This window comes from Pleurodeles waltl, chromosome 6 (genome assembly GCF_031143425.1).
Source record: "Pleurodeles waltl isolate 20211129_DDA chromosome 6, aPleWal1.hap1.20221129, whole genome shotgun sequence".
NCBI lineage: Eukaryota > Metazoa > Chordata > Amphibia > Caudata > Salamandridae > Pleurodeles > Pleurodeles waltl.
Genome location: NC_090445.1, coordinates 364,157,889 through 364,177,402, shown reverse-complemented (window position 1 = coordinate 364,177,402; position 19,514 = coordinate 364,157,889). Strand labels below are relative to the sequence as shown.

At 44.6% G+C, this 19,514-nt stretch overlaps 1 protein-coding gene across 1 annotated transcript in view; it reads left to right on the top strand.

Annotated features, from left to right (window-relative positions):
- Positions 1-19,514, top strand: part of LOC138299741 (immunoglobulin superfamily member 1-like) — a 301,153-nt gene that overhangs the window by 74,429 nt on the left and 207,210 nt on the right. The window contains exons 2-3 of the mRNA XM_069238265.1: positions 14,095-14,135; positions 14,295-14,435. Of these exons, the coding sequence (XP_069094366.1) occupies positions 14,108-14,135; positions 14,295-14,435 (169 nt within the window). The 5' untranslated portion in view covers positions 14,095-14,107. The remainder of the gene's footprint in view (positions 1-14,094; positions 14,136-14,294; positions 14,436-19,514) is intronic.

Here is a 19,514-nt window from a genome sequence, read left to right as displayed (position 1 = left end):
GGTGTGGGATGTTGAGGATGAGGCATGCAGAGGCGTTCTGTATATGTTGCAGTTTCTTCTGGAGCTTGGCCGTGGTTCCAGCGTAGAGAGTGTTGCTGCAGTCCATCTACTGCTGACAAGTGTGTGGGTGACTGTCCTTCTGGTTTCGGTGGGGATCCATCTGAAGATCTTGTGGAGCATGCGGAGGGGGGTTGAAGCAGGAAGATGAGACGGCGTTGACTTGCTGGGTCATGGTGAGCGATGCGTCTAGGATGAAACCTAGATTGCACGCTTGGTTGGTGGGGGCGTTGGCGCGGCTCCTAGGGTGGCTGGCCACCAGGAGTTGTCCCAAGTGGAGCGGTTGGAGCTGAGGATGAAGATCTCTGTCTTGTCCGAGTTCAGTTTCAGGCGGCTCTTCTTCATCCAGTTGGCGATGGCATGTAGTCCGTCGTGGAGGTTGGTTTTGGCGGTGGCGGGGTTCTTGGTGAGTGAGAGGATCAGCTGGGTGTCATCGGCATAGGAGACGATGTTGTGGTTGTGGGATCGGACGATGTTGGCGAGCAGTGCCATGTAGATGTTAATAAAGGTTGGGCTGAGGGAGGATCCTTGGGGAACGCCGCAGATGGTCTTGGTGGCTTCAGAAAGGAAGGGAGGGAGGCGGACTCTCTGAGTTCTGCCAGAAAGGAAGGATGTGATCCAGTCCAGGGTCTTGTGGCGGATCCCTGCTTTGTAGTGGCGAGAGGGTGTGGTGACAGACGGTGTCGAAGGCAGCCGAGAGGTCCAGGAGGATGAGGGCAGCGGTTTTGCCTTTGTCGAGCATGGTCATGATGTTGGTTGCGGCGATGAGGGCAGTCTCGGTGCTGTGGTTCCTACGGAATCCCGATTGTGAGATGTCCAGCATGTTGTTGTCCTCCAGGAAGCGGGTCAGTGGGCCATTGACGATCTTCTCAATGATATTCGCCAGGAAGGGAAGGAGGGAGATGGGCGGGTAGATCTTGAGATCTCCAGGGTCTGCTTTGGGTTTCTTTAGCAGGGCTTTGACTTTGGCATGCTTCCAACTCTCCGGGAAGGTGGTGGTCTCGAAGGAACTGTCGACGATCATACGGAGTTGAGGGGCGATGATGGGGTTTGCTTTGTTGAAGACATGGTGGGGGTAGGGGTCGGAGGGTGATCCAGAGTGGATGGTGCTCATGGTTTTGATGGTCTCCTTGTTGTTGATGTGGGTCCAGGCGAGCAGGAGGTTGGTATGGCTGGGTGCATTGGGGTTAGTGGTGGCCGCGGGGGTCGTGGGGGTCGAGGTGATGTATAAGCCTCTCCAGTGTATACGATAAGCCCTTAAGGCTGTGTTGTGGGGTCTCTCTTAGTGCAATGGAATGCTGTCTTCTGCTTGTTAATGACTGCCTCGTGCAAGCGCCTCAGGCAATCAAGACCCTCGTGGAGTGGTCACCTCCCTTTAAGCCTGCAGTGTGATCACCCAGTGGTCTACATAGAATGGTGCAGCATGACACAGAGGGGAGGTTATTCCACGCAGGGGTAGGAATCTCTCAGTCGACTCCACACACCTGTTACATCACATTGAGAACAGTAGCCATCTTTGTAGAAGTTGCCCTCGCTGCTTAATTTCTTTCTCACTCCTCCAATTCAGTCTATTGCCGATCCAGACAAAAATGGCAGTGTTAGGAGTTTTGCCATTTAATTACTTCCATGATCATAGGTCAGCGTACACGTCTAGGTGGGTCCACTCCCTGGCCATGTCCCTTCTTTGGAGGTTTTAAGGGAGATCAATTTGTTGAGGGCTTTGTTCACTCAGTCATACAGCTGCTTTTTATTGATTATTTAGTCCATTGCCTATACGTTATAGGGTCAGAACTGTGGTAAAAATAGGTTTTGATGGGATGCCATTGGTGAAAGAAAGGAAATAATGGTCACTTCATGAGATAGACACACATCTTTTAATCATAACATTTTCTGGATGGTTGCAGATTACATCCAATGTATGTACTGCTGAGTGTCTTGTTCTGGAGGTATGTTGGCAGACGTTATGAAATTCCAGACTTGTCTTGATGCTTCTTGGCAGACATAATCTTGGCTTGTAAGCTTCACTTACAAGAAACAGATACACCAGCTCTGATGCGTCAGATTTCTTGCGGTACCCTATGACCCCCTAAAAATGCCATGGATGCACTGTATTTACAATACAGAGCTCCATGGCGCACGTTTTCACAGATAAGTCAGGAATACTGATGCATTTGTGGTGCTAAACTCATGCATTGCTGGGCTAGCGTATAAAAAATGACGTTACTCCAGCAATGCGAGGAAGGCTCCAATAGAGAGAATCCCTATGTCAGTTTAATTCCTGCTCTGAGCAGGCGTTAGAATTGATGCAGTGAAGTCACAGAACGACGCAGTGGAATATTGTAAATTTCACTGTGTCAGCTCTGTGTGGCATTTTAAGAGGGAAGTTGGGGGGGGGGCATTTACAAAGCTGTTCTACTGACTCCAATTGTGTTGCTTCTTGTCATATTACTTGAATTCCTCGCTGTTATTATTGTAGTACATTTTATGCAGTTATGTATTATATCATAGCTGTGCGTGGATATGTCGGACTTCGTGTAGAGTATTCAAAGTCCTTAAGGGTATTAGAGAAAAATCCATAAATTAATCGTTTGAGCTTATCCTAATAGCGACTTTTTATAAACAGTTTAGCACCAAATTTAGTATCAGATGAGAGTTTTCCTTTTCTGGGACAATATAAATCATTTCAGCAGTTTATGACATACCCTTCAAAAATGTTTAGATATTTTTGCATAGGAAATAGTATCATGGGATTATGAAAAATAGCGCACCCTCAGAAGATACTAAAGTCCTCATTACAGTTTGGGCAGAATAGGTTTGGGTTTTCACTACAGGTGGTAAATACAATTCTGCATGTTTTGCCTTTTGCAGGAGCCTGTTCCCGTGATTAACTTCAGCAGGTTTGACCTGCCGAATCCATCATGGGAGAAGTGCAAGGGGATGATAATTAACACACAACTGGTAATGGCGATCCCTGTGCAAACAGGCTTTTACCAGGGATAGAAATGTAGCCCTTAACTTTTGATGAGGGCCTCTGGCCCCGGAGAAAGATAGCAATGGAAAATATGATTCCCCTAGATCAATTGTCAACAAATAATAAAACATTCTTGAGTAAGCTAGGAAAGTTAAATCTAAGTTTGGGGGAGACTTTTAAAGGGAGGCAGATGTTCTAGAAGGTAACAAAATAAAAGCCTTGGAAACGCAGTGGGAGGACATTTTTGTCAGTAACAAGTCATCTATGTATGCAGTGCCTGGTAGTGATTAATTTGTGCCAGCTGTTGCAGGAGATGGGCATCTGGATTAATTTTTGGGGTTCTTTGATTTGTATTTCATCATCAGACTTTGACCCGAAGCAACTGAGACAGAAAAGGATAAAGAAGGAGGACTTGAACGATAGAACCAAAGTTACAAATTAATAAAGTCAGGCTGAAAAAGAACCTGCAAAATATGGGAATAAAGAGACAGAGCATGTAGGATGGTGGGAAAAAGAGGCCGTGGTGGAAAAAAGAATAGGCAACTAATTGGGAAACCGTGGCATTCAGCAGCACCTGTGGCAAACAAATTAAGCACGGGTACACACTATTAATGCACGTGGGACAAAGATTAATCTAATGCATAAAGGGCACAGCTGATGGTTGTGCCATTTTTGTACTATATGCAAACAGTTTAAGACTACGTATTGTATGACTTATATGATGGGCACAAAGTAAAGCCATTGGTAGTGCTTACAGCCCTAGTACCTACTACCGCCCCTTATACGCAAAACATACAACGCACAGGATATGCATAGGATTTTGAAGTCACAGAGCAATGCCTTGTACCAGTCATGTGAAGCTTTGTTCCAATTCCACAGACAAGCCATATCTTAGGAATACTGCATATGGGGCACATCTCACATGGCAGAACCGTCCTGTGCATAGAGATATACTGCATACAGGCCATGGCTCAAGGCTGCACAGTTCTTTCAACACCTGGCTCGAAATTGCAAAAACTTGTAAAGAATGCATACTAAATCAGACCTTCTCTTTACATGCTTCAGGATTGTGGACATAAAGCCCGCTCCTCTGCACCTCAGATTTGCTCTCCTTCCTTTTTATTTCAGGGTGTAGCCCCTCATTACCTTTTCTCTTATTCAGTGACTGATCTTGCTCCGACACTCCGTCTATCTGCTGCTCCCCGGTTTCGCTGTGCGTGTCCCCTACAGACCTCTGTAATCCTGTTCAATGTAATTGTAATTCTATTTATCTAGCGCTTACTACCCCTGACGAGACGTCAAATCGCTTTTTGGCTAGTAGTACGCTACTCCGGAACCCAAGAGAAATTAGTGGTGGATTGGTATAGGGAAATATGAGTACAGTATTAGTATTATTATGAGTTAATTTGAGCAGAGGATTTGTGAGTTTGTTAGTTGGATTGACTAGAGTAATGGAGGGGTGGAGGAGGGACGAATCCAGAAGTGTTCATTAGGAGTTTATAGTAATAGGATGAGTATTGGGATGAGTAAACGAGAGATGGAGGAGGGACGAGTCTGTGGAAAAGAGTTAGGGAGATCATAGTAGCAGGAGGGGTTTTAGATGAGTCAACGGTGAGATAAATGAGGGAGAATTTAGTAGGGTTGTTTGGGAGATCATGGTAGTAAACTAAGGTTTGGGGTGAGCTAGATGCAGTAGAGGAGGGAAGAGCTTAGGCAGGGTTATTTTGGAGATGAAAGTAGTAGAATGGGTTTGGAATGAGTCAGAGTGAGAATGGAGGATAGATTGATAGATACGTAGGGTGATGGGGAGACAGAATAAAGCTTATGAGAGAGTAACATTTATATTATTTTATATATATATATATATATATATCACTGAAGAGCAGTCCTGTGTTTCTTCCAGCGCTTGCCTGACGAGGTTGGTGCTCAGTAAATGGGCACAGGACCCATTTTGTATCCACTCCAAAAGAAAATCAAACTTAGGCACTCCATGCAAGTCACTGGCCTTGGTTTATTTCAGAAATTCCATTAAACAAAACATAGTTTGATTTTCTTTTGGAGTATATATATATATATATATATACTGGAAGATGCAGGATCACAAGAAAACAACAGCCAGCCAGGGCAAAAATCTGGATCCCAAAGGATACAAAGAGCCACAAGAAAATGTAATATCCAAGAAAGAAGTGACTCAAACAGATGATCTCATTAAAGAACAAAAATATAGTAGAAATATATTTTTGTTCTTTAATGAGATCATCTGTTTGAGTCACTTCTTTCTTGGATATATATATATATATATATATATATATATATATATATATATATATATATATATATATATTTTTTTTTTTTTTTTTTATTTATTTAATTTAATTATTTATATTTGTAATTGTATTTATAGATGTAATTTTTTTAATTTTTAATTATTTTTCTCTAGTACAGTGGGACTAGTGTAATAAATAAATCGATATGTAAATACATCGTAAGGGAATATATGTTCAAGGAATATAATAATGGGTATAATAATATGAGAAGAAAAGTAGATATTGTATAAACACAGACTTTCAAGAATTGTAATATTTGAAGTTAATTAATAAGTGTACTTTTCTATCATTCATTTATCTTGAGTAAATACAATTTTTTAAACAGGCTTACAGAGTATGTGTAAAATGTATTATTATGAAATAGTAACTATACGTATTTCTTAAAGAACTATACAGATCTAGAATATGCACATAATCAGATTATAAATATTTATCAACACAGGCATATGCAGTCCATTGCTGTTTGAATATGGTGGTTATGAAGGAAAGAGCCAACTCTTGAGTAGTCTTCTGAAGGCAAGATAGTTATCAGTGGATCTTATATTTTGGGATAATGAATTCCATTGTTTGGCTGCTTGAAAGGCGAAGGATGTCTCACCTATTGTCTTTTTCTTATATGGTGTTGTTTTAAGGTGGGGTGCCAATCTTGAGCGGAGGTTTCTTTGTTTAATGTTTTTTGGTTATTTTGTTTCTGATGAAAAGCGGTCCTGTTCCATGTATAGCTTTGTGGGTATAACAAAGCAACTTGAAGGTGGATCTTCTGGCAATGGGTAACCAGTGTGGTGCTCTCAAGGCAGGGGAGATGCGACTTGTGGCTTTACATGTAATAGTAGCCTGGCAGCTAAGTTCTGAATACGTTGTAGTTTTTTTCATAATAGATAGAGATGATCTGTGGTAGAGGCCATTGGCATAATCCAGTATGGATAGCACAAGAGAGATAGTAGCCTGCACCTTGTGTGGAAATCCGAGGTAGGGGAGGGTGCGTCGCAGAGTCTTCAAGGTGATGGAGCTTGATCATGCTAATGTGTCCACTTAGACATTCATTGTTAACTTGGAGTCCATGGTAATTCCAAGGTTTTTAACTTCCCTGGGTACTTGAGGAGGTGGTCCGGGATCATCAGGCCAGGCGCACAGTAGGTCATACTTTTTCCAGTCACCACATGTGAGTGTTTCTGTTTTGGAAGCATTCCGTTTGAGATGGCTCCAAGTCATCCACAGATCAACAGCTCTGAGGCAATTGAAGATTTATGAGTTTTCAATGTCTTTGGGGCATTCCAATGTAAGTAGTATTTGTGTGTCATCTGCATAGTTGTAGCATGTGAGTTGAAAATCATTGATCAGTTCTGGCAATGACATCATGTAGATGTTGAAAAGCATAGGTGAGATGATTGATCCTTGGGGGACCCTGCTTTTGTGAGGTAGGATTTGGATAAGAAGGGAGGAGGATAGATAATATTAGTTCTGTTTTGAAGGTAGGATGTAATCCAGTCGAGAGCAGTCCCTTCTATGCCGGCTTCGTGGAGTCTTTGAATAAGGGTGTCATGGTCAACAGTATCAGAGGCAGCTCAGAGGTCCAAGAGAAGTAGTGCAGCAACTCCATTCTGGTTGGTTGTGTTTTTAAGATCATCCCAGATTCTTCCGTGGTGGAATCCAGTTTGATATTATGGAATTGTCTTCAATGAATTGTGACATCTGGGCGAATGCTGCTCTTTCTATCAGTTTGCCCAGGAAAGGTCCATTTGTGATTGATCTGTAGTTGTTGCGGTCCTGTGGGTCTAGGTTTGTTTTCTTTAATAACAAACATATGTATGCCTTTTTCAGGTCTTCAGGAAAAGTTCATGTAGTTAAAGAGTTATTGATGATTCTTCTTACAGGTGTGGCAACAGAAGTAGACAAAAGAATGTTCTTGAAGAGGTGTGGTGGACAAGAGTCAGAAGGGCAATCGGAAGGCATGCTTGCTTTGACCAAGTCCATAAATACACCTTGTGATATTTGTTTAAAGGAGTGCAGAGGCTGGGTTGGTTTACTCTTGGAGGGGATTTTAGGAAAGGGGTTGGTGCTGATCAAATCAAATCAAAATCAAATCATTAACATTTATAAAGCGCGCTACTCACCCATGCGGGTCTCAAGGCGCTAGGGGGAAGGGGGGGTTACTGCTGCTCGAAAAGCCAGGTCTTGAGGAGTCTCCGGAATGCGGAGTGGTCCTGGGTGGTCCTGAGGCTGGTGGGGAGGGTGTTCCAGGTCTTGGCTGCCAGGTAGGAGAAGGACCTCCCACCCGTCGTGGAGCGGCGGATGCGGGGTACGGCAGCGAGCGCGAGGCCAGAGGAACCGAGGAGACGGGTGGGGGCGTAGAAGCTGAGGTGATGGTTGAGGTATTCAGGTCCCTTGTTGTGGAGGGCTTTGTGTGCGTGGGTGAGAAGTCGGAAGGTGATCCTTTTGCTGACTGGGAGCCAATGCAGGTGTCTCAGGTGTGCGGAGATGTGGCTGTTGCGGGATACGTCGAGGATGAGGCGGGCCGAGGCGTTTTGAATACGTTGCAGGCATTTTTGGAGTTTAGCGGTGGTCCCAGCATAGAGGGTGTTGCCGTAGATGGTTTTCTTATGTTTGAAATAGGAGTCCAATGTGTCTGCCATTGTTGTGTAATGAGTTGCCAGCTAGTTTATGAAATCCTGAGTAGTGGGATGACTTCCTTCTATGCATTTAGGTTTTTGAAATTCATAGATAATTTTATAACATTCTTTAGATGCAGACTTAGCATTTTGAATTCTGTCTGAGATGCACCTTCTTTTAGCTTTTTTGATTGATGATTTGTATATTCTGTTAAGTTTGTGTAGCTGAAGTTTGTCTTGAATGTTGTTTGTTTTGAGCCAGGTCCGTTGCAACCTTCTGATTAGTTGTTTTATCTTTTTAAGGTCTGTGTTTCTCCAAGGTGTTGGTTTTCTTTTGTCCTGTTTCGTTTTTCTTAGTGGTATTAGGATATCAAAAGATTCCTGTAGCCACTCATTAAGTTTTGAAACATAATTTATTGTGTTTAGATCTGTGTTGGCTGTTAGTTGTGTTTTTAAGTAATTAAAATTGAGTTTGCTCCATGGTCGATAGATGCATGTATATAAGGTGCCATGGAGTGAGCTGAATTGTGGTGTTTTATGTTGGAAAGTTATGAAATGGTGGTCTGACCATGTGATAGGTGTGATGCTTTGAAAGGTAACTAGTTAAGGCTTCCCAAAAATGACATCTAGGATGTGTCCAGTGATGTGTGTGGGATTGTGTACAATGTGATTTAGGTTCAATGTGACTAGGCCAGTGGTGATAGCTTTTGGATGGGGGATAGTGCGTTTGTCAAACAAATGTTTAGGTCCCTGAGAATGCATACGTTTGATCATAATGTTATAAGGTTTGAGGCTGTGTCTAGCAAAGTGCCTGGGAGTGTTGAGTTGTTGTTAGGTGGAGGTCTGTAAAGGAGGAGAAAGTTACAGGAGGAAGTTGGTGTAGGGTTGCATCTGATGAGTAGGGCCTCACAACCTTGTAGGGAAATACTGTCTGATTTACTGAGATGTATTGCTTGTTTGAATATAATAGCTAGTCCACCTCCTCTATTGCCTATACGGTTTTATGTGATGGTTTGATAGCCCGGAGGAACGGCTTCATGCAACACTGGGGCCATGCCTTCTCCCAACCATGATTCCATTACGAATAGTAAGTCAGGTTGTGTGTCTGTGAGCAGGTCGTAGATGTGGCGCTTGTTTTTTGAGAGTTATCAAGCATTTATGAGCAGGCTGTTTAGAAAATGTGTGTTTGTGGTGATGTTGTTTTGTTTTGGAGAAAGGTAGGCAGTATATTTTGAGCTTGTGGCAGGTGTGTTGTTAGTTGTGATAACTATGTGAGGGTCACAATAGTCCTGTTTTTCAATATAGTGTTTGTGTTCCTGCAGGCTTAGGAGGCATTTTGTTGGGTCTGTGTGTGTTGAGATTGACATGATGAGTGTAGTTTTTTTGTAGAGTAGCCTTATTGTGTAATAGACAAGGGGATGCAAAGTTGTTAAGAGTGGCATGTTGTTTATTTTATGTGTGTCTGTTTATTGTGGAAGGAGTATGGGTTAGAGGTGGTAGAGGAGCATGTGGATCATAATGCTAGGCTCTAAATTGTGCAATGGATGAGAGGTGGGTGAATGAATGTTGCTGTGTTGTGGTGCTTATGGTAGATGTTTGTGAAGAGTGAGAATTAGGAGTAAAGATTGGGAAGGATTTGTATTATTTGTGTAGTCATGAGGGTGGGAGTGGGTGTGATGAAAAGTATTATGAAAGTTTGTGTTATTTTGATGTGCTGATGTGTGTGGTCTATTTTGTTTTTTCTGGAATAGTGAGAGGAGATATTGATGTAGTGGTTTTCTGTGAAGAAGTTGTATGTGAGTTAGTGCTGGTGAGTGGTAATATAATATTACAGGGGGTGTTGATGTGTTTTGGAAAAGAGTGTATGGGGTGTGTAAGGGGAGATGGATGTGGGTTAGGGGTGTTTGTGTTAGTTTTGATCACTGGAAGAGGTAATATGTGTGGTAGAGTGGATTGTAAGAATTGTATGGTTGTGCGCAATTGGTGAAGAAAGGGGGAGGGTGTTTGTACATGATGTGTTGGAAGGCTGGGTTTAGGTATTTTCATTATAAAAGGGAGTCTGGTAGGAGCAAATAGAGGATAGTGCTGTTGATTTGTATGAAAAGGGAGTGTGTATCTGGATGGCTGAAAGTAATGTATAATGTGGGTTTGTGTTGTGTGGGCGATGGCAGGTTGTGTTTGTGGGAATGGACAGAGTATTGTTTGGTGTGAGAATGAAGGTGTCTTACTGTTGTAGGTGTGGTGGATATGTGTATGGATGTGGTATGTGGGGTTTTGTGTTGGTTGATGGGTCATTGCAATCTGCATGAGGTTTGTTTGTGGTGCATGAGTTGGATGTCTTTGCTGATATTGTTTTTGGGTACTGGAGGATGTGGAGGGACTAAGGTCCTTTCTGGTAAATGGTAAATTGGGCAACATTTCTGGTCCTCTGCCCAACCAGTCCCGAACAGGCCCAAAAAGGTAACTTCCCTTGACCTCACTGCCCTTAGCCTCGATGCCCGGGCTGAGACTCCCTGAGTCCTAGGCTCAAATAGCCCTATTAGCCAATAGAAATCTAGTCCTAACCCTAAACAATCAGATTTGTAACCCTAAACCCCACAACCAATGGGAGGCCCAGCCCTATTAACCAACCACACTAGTCCTGACAACCAATCACAACAACTAACCCTAAAACCACAAACCAGTAGGAATCCCAACCCTACTATCTATCACAACACCAACCCTAAAATCATGAACCAATATGAATCTCAACCCTAGTACCTATCACAACACCAACCATAACATCACAAACCAATAGGAATCTCAACCCTAGTACCAATCACAACACCAACCATAAAATCATGAACAAATAGGAATCTTAATCCTAGTCCCTAACCCAACACCAAGCCTAATCCTTAAACCAACAGAAATACTAATCCCAGCAACAAATCACAACAACATATGCAACAACCAATAGAAACGTATATAAAGGCCAAGTTAACTGAAGCCTAAGCCCCTGTGGAAGGGAGGAGGGAGTTGCTGTTCTGTTCAGAATCTCCTTGGATACAGACCGGCTGAATCCACACTTCCAAGCTAGCAGAGTCTACTTTTCAAGTAAGGGAGGGATTCAAAAACACTGAAATACTGCTTGTCATGCACTCAGATATTTGGCTTTTTCAAGGTAAAAACAAGTGATGCAGAAACTTTCAAAAGACATTCTGGTTAGCCACTGAGGTGAATGTTGCCTTTTTTCTTTTAAAAAAAGGTGGGGTCCTTTATGCAGTCTTTTGCCACAAACTAGGAGGGAAATTTCAAAAGTCACAGCTAAAAACAGCAGTTTAAAAAGGTCAAACTGGCTGAAAAACGGGGAGCCTACAGTAAACAGGCATGGGTAGCGGAACAAACACTTTTTTTTTTTAACAAATAAGATTTCCCAGAAAGTCTGGGGCTCTTACCAGCCTCCTAGGATTTCTTGATCACTGGCCTGTATTAGGGCACATGGAAAAAGCTGGGCTATGTTATAGTAGTCCACTGCTCCAGGGGCCAGATTTATTCTCTATAAATAACTCCAATAAAAAATTAAAAAAACTTGTTGAAAGTACACTGAGCCCTGTGCAGTGTAAGTAGCATATAAATGTTGTATGTGTCATGTCTGGAGTAGTGCATGTAGCAGGATGTAACCTGACTATACATCAAACATGGTAAGGATACAGGTCTTACCCTTTGTGCACCCAAACAGATCTTCGACCTGATGGCTTATGATGTCACCAGACACTTCAATATCAATATAGGTCCATGTTTTACAGTTAATAGTTATGTGCATCAGTTGAAGTGATGAATGTTATGGTAATGATTTTGACTCTAAAAAGCAGTGCCGATCGCTAGTTGTGGATGGCAACGCAACCATAACTTGTGCAATGCCATGCTCATGGCCTCACAAATAATGTCACAGAAGACATTACAGATAAAACCATTCATGGCACCACTAGTAATGTAACACATAAGCATTGATATCCTTAGTGACATCACTGGAGATATCACATACCACCTCCCATGCGGCCATTCGCAGTGCTCAGCCCCTCTTGGACATAACTCTGCATGGCTGTATGCAGGTGAAAACTGAGTGTCCCAGACACAGGATCGAGTCACCAGCATAGGTTGTTACATTCACATCACTTTTGCTGCATGCCAGTTGCAGGCTGCGAGGCAGACTTTGCTTAATCTTACACCTTTGAGCACAGCAGTATTATGTCCATAGCCATTTCACTTTTTGCGTAAAACCTTTTAATTCGAAAGGCCTACAGAGATGCTGTTTCAAATACATCTTTGTTGGTATGGACTAGAGATTCTGTAGCAAAGATATTTCTGTAGGTATAGACTTTCAACGCCATAACCATCCGTAGTGAAGTGGTTGATGAAGTAAATAGTGAGGTAATCACCAAGGATGTCAAATTTCTACTTTTTTAACTGTTGTACTTTAGTTATCTTAGTACATGACTGTCCTTTAAGAAAGTTGTTCATTGATTTTTTTTTTATAACAGACCACACCCAGCCCATATCCCACCCAAAGCAGGTACCCAGGTGCAGTGTGTAATCAAATTTCGTATTAATAATAAAGAAGTGACACAATTCTAGTAATAATTGAGTATTTATATAAACAAAACAGAATACAATACGGCCAGGAGTACAGCACAGTTCTGCAACTGAAGCCACACTCAACTCAGCTCTTACACACAGTGATTTTTATACCTTCAGTGGGTGCTTAAAACCCACCCACTTCACAACACTTACAGTTAACAAAAACAAAAATTCTTTAAGCGTTATCTGACTGCTTGTTACAAAAATACAATCCTAGCAGATTTACTACCTACATAGTATCTAACATACACAATGTCCTTCGATCCTGCTCTGTGACCTCTACCAATATGTCTACAAGCCTCTAAAAGTTTTACGGCCTATCAACTCCCTTCTGCCAGCCTTGAAACACAAACATCTAACGCTGTGTCCCTTTCAAGCCTGTCTTGATTTACCCTTCTTTCCTGCTATCAGAAAGTAGCTCAAACTCTCCCTTGTGTGTGTGAGTCCTTTTAAGTTATCTGTGGTATGCTAGGCTGAATCGTAACTGCTTTACTCTGCACCTGGCCTCTCCCCTCATTCTCCTTTCTGTCCCTGCGTTCCTTATTTACCATTATGTTCAAACTGAGGCCTGTACTTTTCACGTATAATATAGACTTCTGCATGTTTGTTTTCTAATTCGTGTGTTGACCAGAGTAGGCCCTCTAGTTTCCTTAAGGCCTAGTACAGTGACAGACTCTTCCATCCGAACTAGCTGCACATGGCCCTGAGCCATGAACAGGGGACTCTCGCTGCAGGGCCTTCACTGCAGCAAAGCCTTGAGTCCAGCACCTCACCCTGCTGCGCCTGTCTGCCTTTGGCCCTTCACAGCAGCCTCTGGGCATAGGGTCTTGGCTGCTGCCAGGCACTCTACCTACCTCCTGTCTCAGCCATACCAGTTGTGCACAGCCGCTGGCCTTGTCCGGCAGCCTGTATTTATTTTAAAGTTTTTTTATAGCGCATGTCAAACATGGGAAAATTATTATATAGAACTGATTTGGAACTTGAAAGAAAACTATCTTGCAACAGCCACGATGAAACATTGAGTAAAACTCCCAGTACAGCAAACAACTGGAACACCCCAAACCTGAATAAATACAGCACATGGTAAGTTTTGGCATGGAACTTCGTGTTGTTCGCTCACATGCAGTAGTGCCTGAATGCAGAACCAGTAGTATTCAGGGAGAGGTGAGATTTTAGATGCTTCCTGAACGTGAGCAGTGTGGATAAAAGCCTTACATCCAGGGACAGCGAGTTCAGGAGAACCTAGAAAGGACTGCGTCTAAATGGGAGGTTTTCAAAAGAGGAACTTTCAGCTGAAGGCTGCTGCGGCTTCTGAGACCCCGTTGTCCTCTCAAGACACTATTAAGGAGCTTCATTTACAGACTGGGCTTTTTTAGATGCAGTGCTTCGTAAGTGAGGCTATTTTGAAATTAATTTTTGCACTGTGCAATTCATGCATATGGCATTTCTCTGCAGCCCTTTTGTTTTTAGCCCAGATTTTTGCTTCACGGTATCCTTTTTGCTCTTTCTGCAGGTGATGTCTCAGCATGAGTCCAGCCTGCCTGGGACTTTTAGGTGAGTACTAGTGAAATTGTGCAGCATCATGTTTGTACCTGTATGTGTGTGTTGGGGGGAGGTGTTTCTGCCTGACTGTGTGTTTGTGTGTGTATCTGTTTTTAAACGGAACATAACTTCAGTCGGATAGCCCTTCTTATGATGTCTTTGCCCATTTAGGACAGCCTGGCCTGGACAGCAGTGGCCAGGAATGGATTTCACAACCAAGAGGAACTCTTGGATACCGGAGTAGAGGGCTTGCACTGTTTTGCCTCTCTCTTGCAGTGTATTTGAGTACCCATCTTCCCATGACATCTGCAGGTTAGTGCTTTAAAACTAAATTGATACTATGGAGTAGGAGGATCATGAGAGGAGGGTGGGTGGAAATGTTGTCTGCCATTCAGGGTCCCACTGAGAGCCCTTAGATAACATGCCATCTGGTATAAAGGTCTCCTGAATGTCAAACCTCCACTTACCCCAAACAGAAGAAAGAAGTCAAGCAGGAAACCAAGCAACGGAGTGAGTATATGTTGAGTTGGTAGAGTAGTGCATAAGTGTAACATCCTGATAGTCTGATATCCAACTTTGTATAGAAATAAACTATCATCGCTCCTCACACTCTACATCATCAGGGCAGCAAAACAGGGTGAACTTTGCAGCCACCTAAAGAAAACCAGAAGATTCCGAGACCCTCAAAGCGGTGAGGTACTAATTTCTGTGGGATCCTGTGGGATAACGAGCAGTAAAATTGCGAGATGCGTGAGTAAAAAGAGCAGGCAGGTGCTCAGCCTGAACATAATTGGTCGTTTAGATAGCAAACAGAACCAACCGTAGTGACTCATCAGTTTCCATGATAGGTGTACTTAGTCAGTATGGCCACTCTCAGTGTTCGACCAGCACAGAATGAAAGGATGAATAGACTAACCAGTATTCCTGTCTGTGCCCGACAGGCTACATGTAGGATCTACAGTGGCTTCTCCTCCCACTGAGCTGGTGGCTGTCTACTGAACTGCAGCATCAGAGCCTACGGGGCGCTCAGCGAGTTGAACGTTTGCTGCTGAAGTATGTGATGACTGACAAGATGTGTGTTTGAATTGTGAAAGCCTCCCATTCCTCCGACGGTCCAAAATGTAGTACCATCAATTAGATATTATTAACACCTGTAATTTACAGCACATACGGCCAGGGGTATCAAAGTACCGTTTAGCATTTCCTAAATAGCGAATTTTAAGAAATCGAAATTTGAGAAATGCAAAATGGTTTGTAAGAAAATAGCGATTCCCTAATAGCAATTTTTTTAAATTCTCAATCGCTATTAGGGAATGGGACTCCGTTCAGAAGGCCCATATGTGCGAAGGATTTTGCATTTCTTAATTTGTGAACTCCTTTTAGGAATTCATAATTTAGGTAATGCAAATCCAAGGGTGTTGGAGGCCTAAGGGCCCCTTTAATGCCCCCCCCCCAAGAAAGTGCACATGTAAAGCACATACATGCCCTTTACGCATGAGTGTGTCACATGGCACTTTAAAAAATGCATTTTTTTAAATTGCACATGGTTACCACCAACTTGGAGTTGGTGGTAATTGCATTTATTAAATGCCCAGTTCGCATTTAGGAAAAGCATGATACATGTGCATAGGTAATCACAAATAGGTATTCCCTATCGGAATTTGCGATTTGCAAAATTGAGTCGCAATTTTAGGGAATCTCTATTTTGGCGATTCCTTCATAAATCGTGAAAGGCTATTTTGCATTCAAAAACGTTGGAATTTTGCGGTTCGCACCATTTGCGAATGCAAAATTGTTTGATAAATCTGGCCCTTAGAAGCAGCAGTAGTGCCTAATGATGCACTTTGCAAAGCAAGTTAGTGCTTTTCATGTTATCTTTCTTCATTTTGCAACCATTAAAGGTATAATGATTGTGCCAGCAAGTACAGGCGTTTGTTGCCCTCCCCAGCTCCTCTGGCTGCCGCTGCCTCTGCCTTGGGAACAAACTGAGAGCCTGCCTGCTCAGTTCGAGGCTCTCCCCACCCCCAGGTTCCTGCCTCCGCCTCACCCCTGGTGGCCTAGTGGCCATCTACAAGTAAGTATCTCTCTCCCCTTTACTCCTGCTTTTATACTTCCGCCTTTTTTCACTTGGTTTTTATTCGTTCTTTTTCTGTTGTTTCTCTTCATTTTCTGTCTCTACCTTGACCCTCTCCTTCCTGCGCCGCTGCTGCCCCTGTGGCCCCGCCCCCGCAAAGCACTTTTCACACCCTCCCGCCTCCCAGCTGAACAGACCCCCCGCCTCCCTCCCCTTCTTAATTGCAGCCACAGCGCTGTGAGAGGGCAACTCCACTGACCTCCTGGTCAGCGTCTGTTGCCCTCCCCAGCTCCTGTGGCTGCTGCTGCTGCCTCTGCCTTGCCTTGGGAACGAACTGAGAGCCTGCCTGACTCTCAGTTCGAGGCCCTCCTCCACCCGTAGGCTCCTGCCTGCACCTTATCCCTGGTGGACTAGTTGCCACCTACAAGTAAGTATCTCTCTCTGTCTGTCCTATACTCCTGCTTTTAGACTTCTGCCTTTTTCACTTTGCTTTTTGTTTTTTCTTTTTCTATTGTCTCTCTTAATTTGTATTCTCTTCCTTGACCCTCTCCCTCCCGCACTGCTGCTGCCCCTGCTGCGCCTGCGGCCCCCCACCTTCCTACCCCTTCTTAATGGAGGCAGCACACAGCATGCGTGCCAAAGCAAGCCCGTCTGCTTCTGTCCACGTCTGGACTGCGCCCAGCGTAAGGAACCCTGGATCTCTGACAAGCCATTCCCTGGCCAGCCTCCATTATGACGCCAGGACCCTCCACTGCCTTAACACCAGACGTCTCAGCACCTGCTACACTGCATCTACTAAGGATACCCACTGGCCTTTTTCCTGCCGGAACTGCAACCTCAGGTTCAGCCACAACAAACCACTGGAACACCCCAACCCTGAAACCATGACGCCTGCCACGACCTCATCAACTGTTTCCTTCTAAATATACGCTCCCTCCATAAGCACACCACAGATCTTTGGGACCTTATCGACTCCACCCGTCCGGACATCACATTCCTAACCGAGACCTAGACCAACCCTATCTTAGGACCAGACATCGCCTTCGTAATCCCAGGCGGATATAAGATCTAAGGAAGGATTGGCCCTCCCATCCGGGCGGAGAACTGGCCATCGTACACAAGTCCTCACTCTACATCACGGTCAACACGGAGGAACACTGCACCACAATGAAACACTTACACTTCCTGACCCACACCACTCACAACTCCTTCCTCCGCGGCACCCTAGTCTACAGACCTCCCGGCCCCCACCCAACCTTCATTGACGCCACTGTAGACATTGCCAGCCCCCACGCCCTGGAGTCCACCGGCTACCTCCTCCTCAGCGACTTGAATTTCCACCTCAACCGCAAGCAGCAAAACACCATTTCCCTACTCGACAGTCTTTTTTTTTTTTTTCTTCCTTTTCCGCCATTTTTTGTTTTTTGTTGCATGTTTATTAGCTTGTGTTGTGAGTAGGCTCCCACATGTGATAAATTTGCCTTAAGTATGTTGGAAAGCGACTATGTAGTGTTTATGGTGAAGTTTAATTATTTAGAAGTATTAGGAAGTTATTATGACCTTGGCGGGTGGCTACCGCCGCCCGCCAGGCGGTAACCGCGTGCGGGCGCCAATGCGGCCGCACTCACGCGGCCCCCATTATGACATTCCCGCTGGGCCGGCGGGCGCAAGCCAAGTTTGCGCCCGCCAGCCCAGCGGAAATGAGGCTGCAACATAGGAGCTGGCTCCTAATAGAGCCGGCGGTGTTGCGGCCGTGTGACGGGTGCAGTAGCACCCGTCGCGCTGGCCGGGGCCCTGTTAGGTGTCCTGGGGCCCCCAGGACACCCCTTACTGCCAGCCTCTTCCTGGCGGTGCAAACCATCAGAAACAGGCTGGCGGTAGGGGGGTTATAATCCCCAGGGCAGCGCTGCTTGCAGGCTGCCCTGGTGGATTATCACCGCCGGGGCTAAAACGGTGGGAAACCACCGGCCCCGGCGGTGCGACCGCGGCCCTACCGCCGCGGCCCTACCGCCGCGGTCTTAATACTGGTCTCCGTACCGCCAGCCTGTTGGCGGTACGGACGCCACATTACCCCTGGCGGTGTCGTAATGACCACCTTAGTCTTTACTTTCACACAGGCGTAGTTGTTTTGGGAGAATATTTAGGGAGCTTTAAAAAGTGTGCTGTAATACTCCCTAGAAGCTGTGTTGATATCAGCTTGGGTGTTTATGATTAATCCTGTATCGAGACGGATGGCTCCTATCAGGGAATTCCGGCGATCGTTGTGTGTGAGCCATCACAGTAGTTTACCCGATCTGTCACCTTCCGCGTGTGTTCGAGCCAAGTGGTGGCGAAAATTAAACAGTCCTAGTCGCTTGTCAATGTCGTTCCATTGCGAGCGCTTTCTAGTAAGCTCTATTTGGGTAGTTGTGCCCAAAGCGAAGTTACACTCGAAGGAGTGAACTTCCCTTTCTAGGTTGCGAAGCTCACGTGCTAGTGTTTGGCGTACACCAACTGTCACTGAACTGCATGCTCCTATATGACTGCCTTGTGTGCATCCCATTCGTTTGATCTGGAGCTCGTTGTCCCCTCATTTTGGGTGAAGTAAGAAGAAATGTGTGTGGCTATCTCTGCTTTAAATGGAGGGTCTTGTAATAATTGGGTCTGAAGGCGCCAGGTTGGGATGCAAGCGCGCGGTCTGCCCCATCTGATGTGGGCGATAAGTGGGGAATGATCCGAGATTACCCTGGCAGTGTATTCAGCGCCTGTTATCCTATGAGAATTATCCTGTGAGGTAAGAATAAGGTCTATGCGGGTATGGAGGAGATGTACCAGGGAGTAATAGGAGTATTCCAGATCATGAGGGTGTAGGTGTCTCCAAGTGTCTGTCAGGCGTCGGTCTGATATCCATTGGTGTAGCATCTGCAAGTTTTTAGTTATTGGGGAGGCCTCTATGGGGGGGTTGTGATCTGTCCATGTCTATTAGCGGAACACAGTTCATGTCCCCGCCCCAGATGCATGTTGAGGGTAGGTCATTTGATAAGTGTGAGATCGTTTTTTGTAGGAATTCACTCTGTCCAACATTCGGGACATACAGTCCATTAATCACTATTGATTCCCTGTCCAAGCGGCCTATTAAGTGTATGTACCTGCCATCACTGTCAGTGACGCTGCGCTGTACCACATAAGGGACCCCTGGGGCTATCCAGATCAGGACCCCCCTGGCGAATGATGAGTTTCCAGAACCATAGATCTGTCCCGCCCACCTTCTTTCTAGCCATGGGATATCTCCAGAGGTGATGTGCGTTTCTTGGAGAATGGCTATGTGGATATGGTGT